Raw genomic sequence first — 9,519 nt, forward strand, 5'->3', positions numbered from 1 at the left:
TAACAAGGGTATATCAGCTCTAAATGACAAAATTGAGGGGTATATCAAACCCTTTTCCCAATATTATTCCCAAGAGGAACCAAAATATATTTTTATCAATGTACATTAGGTAAAGAAACCCGTCTTCTTTCATGTTTTTCTTGAGAAGTAGTTAGAGACACACTGTTCTTGACAAGGATAAATATAATCTTTTAGTTAACACAATAAATGTTCTAGGGGAGATACATATCATCTCTTAACATATTTTTAAATTTTTAAGTATCTTATACTTTAATTTTGTCCTCAATTTTATTTTTCATTTGCATCAAAAAATTGATTTAAAAACACCAAAGTAGATCGAACCAAAATAGAAAAAATCAAATCAAATTAGTATGATTTGATATACGGTACACACTTTTCTAAAACCAAAAATAAAAAAATTAAATTAAAGTTTGATAAAACTGAACCGAAGAACATAACGTCCACCCTTGCCAGCACCGTGACTCGGAGGCTCCCCTTCTAAAAAGTTCTAGAAATCTCTTAATTAGAGCAGAGTACAAAATACAGAAAAACACTATCTGCAAATTGAGAAGCAGAAAATCCGATGGCTTTGGTGCCAACCCCAGTAATGAACGAAGGGCCGTTGTTTGCTGAAGTGGAAATGGGTGGTGATTCCTCTTCCTCCACTGTCCGTGCTACCGTAGTTCAAGCTTCTACCATCTTCTATGATACCCCTGCCACTCTTGGTGAGTCACTTCAAATCGGTTTTGATTTTCTCGTGTTGTTGATATGATTATATTTGTTACTACTTGTTTGAATGATTGTAACATAGGTGGATCCCGGATTTAAAGATTTTCAGTATTGAATTTAATATTTGTTGAGATTGTGGTCAAAATCTTCCCATTACTGGCTCAGTTCCTTGTGTTCATATGCTACTTAATCATTGTAACTTTAAGTAAAAAGAAAATTAAATAAAATTATTTGATGCACTTGACGCAACAAAGGTCATAGAAGACTTTGATGAGAACTGAGGGTATTGTTTTCGGAAGCCTCTTATGGTAAGCGAAAATGAATGGAACAAGGAGTTTGAAAAGTTTACAACAACAACATCATACCCAATGTAGTCCCACAAAGTGGGATATGGGGAGGATACAGTGTACGCAGAACTTACCTCTACCTCAGAGGTAGAGAGGTTGCTTCCGATAGACCGAGGGTTCAAGAAAAACAGTCCAAAGCAGCCACGAAAAAGAAGTAACTGAAGTACAAGAAACAACAAACAATAACAGATAATAAAAGAATGGAAGCTACAACAAAACAAGACAATAATCGAGGTACAAGAAAGAAACAACATATTGTAACAAAAATTGATGAACAAGTAACTACGTGAGCAATACTATGAATCTCTTACTACTAATACGAACGGACAACAAGACAACACACTGCTACCTATTAACCTTCTACCCTAATTCGTGTCTTCTACTCCCTCCTATCTAAGGTCATTTCATCAGTAGGAGGGAGATTTCTATGGTGTCCTTAATTAAAGAAAGAAACTTCTGACTTGGGAACTCATTTCATCTTACTTTTAAAGCCCTCCTGTTAATGGTGCTTTACGTTGATTTATTCTCCTTCAAAAATTCAGTTCTTTTCAAAGGCATATTCTTTAAGCTTTAGCATGTGGTTCTCTTCATTTAGAACAAGTATACTTTTGTCCTCTAACTAGTGATGAGCTGAGTTTGTGAGCTGATCTGTTATATTGCAAGGTTTTACATGTTTAGTAGTAGTTGCTATCAGCAGAAAGTATGAAAGTTCAGTGTTTGAATGTTGCTGGGAGTGTGCACTGCCCTCAATCAATTTTGTCTTTGTCAAATAATCAAATTATATCCTTTTTATTTACATCCTTTACTCCAAATTATATCCCTTTTATTTACCTCCTTTACTCTCAGTCTTTGCACATGAAGAGGAAAGGTTTTGTTTTAGTGCATGAGGTGGAAAGAGACATAAACATCAAGTTTACTTCGTAAAATTATGTTTGGTTACTTTGTGGTCGCAAAGCCGTAATTTTCTATTTTTTGAAGTTATCTGTCTTTTTTTTATCAAGAAGTCTTCTGGTTTGTTAAATTCTTGAATTGTGATAGTTACTGCTTGACATTTTTCCAGATAAGGCTGAGAGGCTTCTTGCTGAAGCGGCTTCCTATGGTGCTCAGCTGGTGGTGTTTCCTGAAGCATTTATTGGTGGTTATCCACGTGGATTAACTTTTGGTGTCTCAATTGGGAATCGGACAGATAAGGGGAAAGAGGAGTTTCGCAAATATCATGCTTCTGCCATTGATGTGCCAGGTCTGAAACTCTTTGATTTCTTTACCAATCAACTCTCTACCATGAAATCTTTTGACTGGAAGTGATTTCAATTGTTCAAAACTCAAAGGATATGTATAACAGATTACTTATACAAAAAGCAATAAAAAGATAATAAAGACTTTGTGGCACATTCCTAGGATTAAGCTATATATATTTTTTTAATAGTACAAGTTGTATAAGACAGTTCCATTTTCTTGTTAATTGAGGTTAGAGGAAAACTGAAGGTATTCAATAGTAATTCAACGTAAGTAGAAGGATCTTAGCCTGAAAATTCAGAACATAAGAGTTCAAAAATTGTTGATTCGGGATATAAAGAGTCAACAAACATGCTTTGAAATGTGTTTCTGGACTTTGTTTCTAAGGTAGTTCATGCTAAAACTTACAAGGTCCTTTACATTTCACTAAACATATGTATGTTGTTTGTATGTGCTTTGCTCTAACCTTTCTTCCCAACTTCTTATTTCATCCCTGCAAAAACTTCCCATCCTTCCCCTTCTCTCTTTCTCTTACAACTATTGGTTGCAGGCCCTGAGGTTGATCGCCTGGCAGCAATGGCTGGAAAATACAAGGTGTACTTGGTGATGGGTGTAATTGAGAGAGATGGATACACACTATATTGCACAGTGCTTTTCTTCGATTCTCAGGGTCACTACCTTGGGAAGCATCGGAAGATAATGCCAACAGCGTTGGAGCGGATAATCTGGGGTTTTGGGGATGGATCAACAATTCCAGTTTATGACACTCCTATTGGAAAAATAGGTGCTGCAATATGTTGGGAGAACCGAATGCCACTTCTAAGGACCGCGATGTATGCTAAAGGTCAGAGATGTTCTTGCTAATCTCTTAGGTTCATCTATTCCTACCATTGAGTATCATAGGTTTTAGGGACACTTTGATATTGCAAATTAGTTGCCCTCTAAGTTCTTGGCATCTTTGGCAATAAAATGCATCTATGATAGTGGTTCATTCCATTATGTTGAAAAAACAGATATATAAATCAAGCTTCAAATAAATTATATCGGTACATAAAAAAATGATAGTGGTTGCTTCATTTGTGCTATTAAAGTAATGAACTCCTAGGACATTAAAGTACATCATATGCTTTTCTGGCTGGGTGCAGCTTCTGATAATAGAATAATGACATTAAATTTCATCCATAATTCACTGTGTTTATTCACGCTGCAGTTGTTTCTGATTATAAAGTCCTCAAACTACTGAACTACTTGATACATTGTGGGGGAATTTTGCAAGACTTCTTGTAGGGTGGTATATCAGTTGTCTTCTAAAATCTAAATACTTATGTTATACTTTAGTTCATGAAGCTGAATTTCATTGTCACTGTTGATAGAAAGATACATTATTACTTTTGTGGATGCGCCTTTAGGAATGACTATTGTCACTGATGGCCTGTTTTGAGTCCCCTTGGCTTTGGTTATATGGAAAATATAGTACATTACAAGGTGTGTGTTAAGCGTATTTAAGTGGGGAAGGATATTAAGGAAGACTCATCATCCGCGAGTTGTAAACTGAAACAACAGGTTTTCTTGGTCATTAAAAAGGGGGCTTGTTTTGATTTGACATGATTATTAAGAGAGATTGATATTGATAGTGTAAATAAGGAAATTGAGCCACTATCTTGGTATTTTTAGGAAAAGAAATAGCTTTACTGGGTGCTATTTGATTTTTTGGTTTCTTTCATTTTCTGTTTAACATTTGTTTGAGAAATGGATATTACTTGAGACGTCACGGAAAGCAAATGGATGCTCACATTTGCAATATGATCCTAAATAAGTTTCCACAAAATTTCTAAGCTCTTTCCTATTGCAGGCATTGAGATATATTGTGCACCTACAGCTGATGCTAGGGAAGTGTGGCAGGCATCAATGACCCATATTGCCTTGGAGGGTGGTTGTTTTGTTTTATCGGCCAATCAGTTCTGTAGAAGGAAAGATTATCCACCTCCACCAGAATATGTTTTTTCCGGCACTGAAGAAGATCTTACTCCAGATTCCGTTGTTTGTGCTGGTGGCAGTGTAATTATATCACCATCAGGGGCAGTGCTGGCAGGACCAAATTATGATGGGGAGGCACTCATCTCAGCTGATCTAGGTACGTTAGTGAGCTGTCTTATTTTGCATTCTCAAGTAGACATTAAATATGTACTGTGCATGGAATTTTCGTAAATCAGTTGTTGAAAAGTGATACCTTCAGCTTCTTTGTCAAAGTAGGAAGTAAACAGGTTTTCTCATCCCAAAAAAAGTGAAAGAGAAGATTGCAAAAGATTGGTGTTTGTTTTACTTGTCATTAATCCTATTCCCAGTTACTTCTCCACGTAGCATGTATGCTTCTCACAAATTTCTCTACGGAATAAAATGTTTCTTCATGTTACATGTATATTTTAGATATACCGTGTCTATGCCCCAAGATGCATATTGGTTGTGCATAGTTGTTCAAATTAATCCTTTCGTTCTGACTATTTTGTGGTCTCTGAAGTTTGATCTATGTCAGACAGGTTGTGCACTTCCTGCATTTTGTAGTAGTACTTTACTCGTATAAGCAAAGTGCATTCGACTGCAGTTATACTCCGATTTCTAAATTCTATATATGATCAATGAAAACATAAAGAGTCTATTCTCACACTATCACATAGATTCTTTGAAGCACACTAAAAATTAGTGAACTGCATGTACTTGTACAGGGTACTTGTACACATTCATATCACATATGTATCCATAACCGAGCAACATGATTGACTTGCATTATTACATATTTTCGCTTCTCCTCCCGTCTCCTATTCTTATGAAGCTCGTTTTCACTAGCTCACTTTATTAACTATCATTTTTAAACAGATCTTGGAGAAATTGTTCGAGCCAAGTTTGATTTTGATGTGGTTGGACACTACGCAAGACCTGAAATTCTTAGCTTGATCGTGAAGGATCATCCGGTGAGCCCTGTTAGTTTCACATCTACATCTAGTACTAGTAAAGCAGAGAGTTCTTCTAAATGACAAAGGCCTCCTTACCTCTGCATTTGCTACGTTAGAGTGTCGTCCCAAGTAGTTAGCTCGATGTGACAAATCGCCACCTTAACAGCGAAGGCTGTATAGTAGTCCTTTAATTTATAAGCCATGTATGTATATCACTTGAGACATTACCAATTGGCTAACTCAATTTCTTTTAACTGTATGAAAAACATGTCTGATATTCAATTCTGGTCTATGTATTTATTGTTAGAATTAATTGAAAATTTCTTAATAGTTTGTTGTCAATCTTTTACCAATCAATATGCATATATTTTTAAAATTTTATTATTAGTTTTTAGAAATACAGTTGATGTAATTATAATTAAAAGTTGTAGCCTTCTAGGCAATTGCTTCTTAATCTGTCTAATTCACTTCAATTTGAATCAATTCTTTGAGGTGTCTCTTACACATTTCATGCTCAAGCTAATTAGCTTATTAAATAATTAAATTTTAAAAGACATTGTCTTAACTTTGAATCTTTTGCCTTTTAAAGCGTAACAATCACTATGACTTAGAATTATTTTTGTAACTAAATGTAATACAATATATATACAAGTAAAAATGATACTCTAAATGGTATACTCAATCGGTGAAGTCTCAATTTTTAAAAATATTCCTACTACTTTTAGAATGTTTTGATAGATTATATAACAATTGATTCAATTGATAGAAAATTTAAAACTATAATCAATAAGAACGTATCTAAGATGTAAACATTTATAGTGTTATCCAACGTATAATAATTTATATATGTCTAATGATCTCTTACGAATTATTACAAGAAATATTATATCGACTATCAAAAATAATTATAATTAATTATCATGTATTTTAAAATTTATGAGCATTATGTATATATATATATATATATATTAAAGCATAAGATCTCTTTTTTTTAAATCGTGAGGCCTTATTTTTGGGGCGGTAAAGCCATTGTTGAACCGACCACATAAATTATCAAGTTGTACAAACAAAGGCGGTTGCTTTGTTTTATATTCTAGTGAGATGTATCCAACAAAATATTATTTTTCGGGTAGTAGAAGAAGCTTTTAAACCAAATACCATTGTTTGTTATGGCGACAATATGATTATATTATCAGGGTTGTGCTGGTAGGACAAAGGAGTTAATTTTGTCAGATACGTTAGTGACTTATGTTTTGATTATTTTTTACATTCTCAAATTGAAAATATGTACGACTAGGAGAATGCAAAAATATAAATAAAATTGATGTTTATATTTTGCTTGTCACCAAACTTTTGTCAAGTTAATTCTCCATATCGAACATATGAATTGCTTTGCTGAATAACATTTTTTATGTATGAACTATTGACTATGAGGTCCTCGCGTACCTTAGATATAGGAGTTGTACATGTACCCTTCAATATGCATATTGGTTGTGTTCTATTGACTTGTTTTGCACTTATTGTTATAATAATTGTGATTAATTCTGTCAATTTAATTACTTTAATTTCTAATTTCTGAACATTGATCTATATCATGTAGGATGTGCGCAGATTCTTAATTTCTCCAGACATACCTGTATTGAACGCGTTTGATATATATGTTGATTATTTGAATTGATTCTTCATGTACTTTTACAGATTACTTATACACACCTATAACTATAGTTGTTCACGCAATGCTTGATTGAGTTGCATCATTATATAAATAGACTATCCTTGGACGGAGTCAATGCATGATCAATAAAGACACATGGCCTAGGTTGGTAACTTTCATGGCACTTCGGATGCCTGATTAAGGTTTGCTCAAGCCTACATTATAATCTATGACTTGCATTATTTCACATATTTTTAATTCTCTCCCTATCTCATGCTCTTAACATGTCCACCTTACTAACTAGCAATTTCAACAGATCATCAAGAAATAGCCCAAGTCAAATTTGATTTTGATGTGGTCGGAAAACATGTCAGACCGGATGTTCTTAGCTTGATCGTGAGAGATATCCGTGGAGCTCAGTTGGTTTCACTTCTACTTATACTAGACCAGAGAACCATCCCAAATGACAAGAGCCTCATTACCCCTCTAGCTAATTCTATGAACCGTGAGTTGTGACAAAAATTGTTGTATTTTGTAAGCTAGGTATATCCTTTGAGACTCTATTATAGTGATTATTTTATCAAAAACAAGTCCAAAAATTATAGATAATTTTACGTGAAACTCAAATTAAAAAAACTATATACGAGAAACACATTGATATTCAGTCTTGGTGAATGCAAAATCACAATATGTTGGGTCTCTCTTGATTCAATAGTTGATTTCTGGAAATCTTAAAGCTAGTACTTTTCTATAAAAAAAAAAGTTGTATGTGGTTTCTGTCTAATAAATCAATAACAATGTGAATGTACTCTTCATTTTCCTTTGTATTGTTTCCATTTTTCCTTTTTTATGACCACCATAAAAGACGATCTTGAACTTCTGATTCCGCTTAACATTTTTATTGGAATATGACCTATGTTGCCAATCGTGCATAAGTTGTGGGATAAATTAGTTTGGCTTATGAGGCAAGAGTTCGGGACATTTCAATACAGTAAATCTATTCAATTGAAAGTTCTGCCTTATAGGCAAAAGTTGTTTGTGTTGCTCAGTTGTTCACAAGTCAATACAACTGAAACTTTTGTTCAACATGCAACACATTATATTATTTTCACTATCTCGAATTTTCGCCTCGTATGCAAAACTAACTTATGCGCTCAAATATATTTGGCAAAAGTAACTTGGTTTCAATTGACAACTATGATCTTTAATTTTGGGTGTGCACAAGTAGACACTTAAACTTGTATAAAATTGAACAAATAGACACATTCATCCTACATGGCACCCTACATGACAATTTTGTATCCTACGTGGCGTCCTACGTGTATTATGCCATGTAGGACACATGTGTCTACTTATTTAATTTTATGTAAGTTTAAGTGTTTACTTGTACACACTCAAAGTTGGAGGGCATAGTTATCCGTTGAAGTCAAGTTAAGAGTCATGTTTATGTATTCTCTCCTAAGTTGTACTATTGTTATTTAAACTATACATAATATATAAATATGTCATTTAACTTGGCATCAGCTTACATTTATGCCCTCAAACTTTGACTGTGCACAAATAGACACTTAAACTTGTATAAAGTTGAACAAATAGACAGACGCGTCCTACGTGATATCCTACCTGACAATTTGAATCCTATGAAGCGTCATACGTGTATTATGTCACACAGGACTCATGTGTCTACTTGTTTAACTTTATACAAGTCTAAGTGTCTACTTGTACACACTCAAAGTTGAAGGACATAAATATGAAATGAGGCCAAGTTAAAGGGCACATTTATGTGTTATGCCTTTAAACTATCATAAAGCCTAGAGATAATGTTTTTAATTTACTTAGAAACTTAATAAGTAAAATTTCAATATTTTCAAAAGACATAATACATAAATATGCCCTTTAAATTGGCTTCAAATCACATTTATATGTCCTTCAACTTTGGGTGTGCACAAGTAGACACTTAAACTTGTATAAAATTGAACAAATAGACATACATGTCCTACATGGCATCCTACATGTCATTTTTTGTCCTACGTGGTGCCCTACATGTATTGTGCCATGTAGGACTCATGTGTTTACTTGTTCAACTCTATACAAGTTTAAATGTCTACTTGTGCATATCCAAAATTGGAGGACATAAACGTAAAATAAAGCCAAGTTAAAGGGTACATTTATGTATTATGCCTTTTCAAAACCGTTGGTTGAGTTTTAAAATTTTAATTTTCCTTTCTCTAATTTTCAAGCCAAGTTAAAAGCAAGATAAAACAATTAGCTTCCAACTAATAATCACATTTCTCAAACCACTTTCCCTCTATATCTTTCATTAATCTCGTGATAAATATTAATAGAGGAAAACATTTGTTTTCTTATCATCTACCAGAGCATGATGGACAGAAATACTCTATATTTATGTATATTTCATAAAATAATTGAGGTGCATAAAAATTAATTCAAACATTACCGTTAAATGGACAAACAAAACATTATCTAGTTATTACTTGGTGAAATAAGTACAAGGTGTACAAATAAGTGATAATTGTTTATTATTTTAATCATATTATATATCAATCGATAGCATTTTTCTTCTACGTGTCTATAAAATTTT

The 9,519-nt window shown here is 33.5% G+C and overlaps 1 protein-coding gene across 1 annotated transcript; it reads left to right on the forward strand.

Annotated features, from left to right (window-relative positions):
- The first annotated feature begins 497 nt into the window (after nt 1-497).
- LOC102595618 (bifunctional nitrilase/nitrile hydratase NIT4B) lies at nt 498-5,605 on the forward strand. The gene is made up of 5 exons (XM_006362801.2): nt 498-725; nt 2,137-2,316; nt 2,863-3,156; nt 4,165-4,446; nt 5,187-5,605. Exons 1-5 carry the CDS (start codon nt 584-586, stop codon nt 5,342-5,344), a joined length of 1,056 nt encoding a protein of 351 aa, XP_006362863.1. The 5' UTR covers nt 498-583; the 3' UTR covers nt 5,345-5,605.
- The last annotated feature ends 3,914 nt before the right edge of the window (nt 5,606-9,519 follow it).

Source organism: Solanum tuberosum, unplaced genomic scaffold (assembly GCF_000226075.1).
Source record: "Solanum tuberosum cultivar DM 1-3 516 R44 unplaced genomic scaffold, SolTub_3.0 scf00392, whole genome shotgun sequence".
In the NCBI taxonomy this organism is placed as follows: domain Eukaryota; kingdom Viridiplantae; phylum Streptophyta; class Magnoliopsida; order Solanales; family Solanaceae; genus Solanum; species Solanum tuberosum.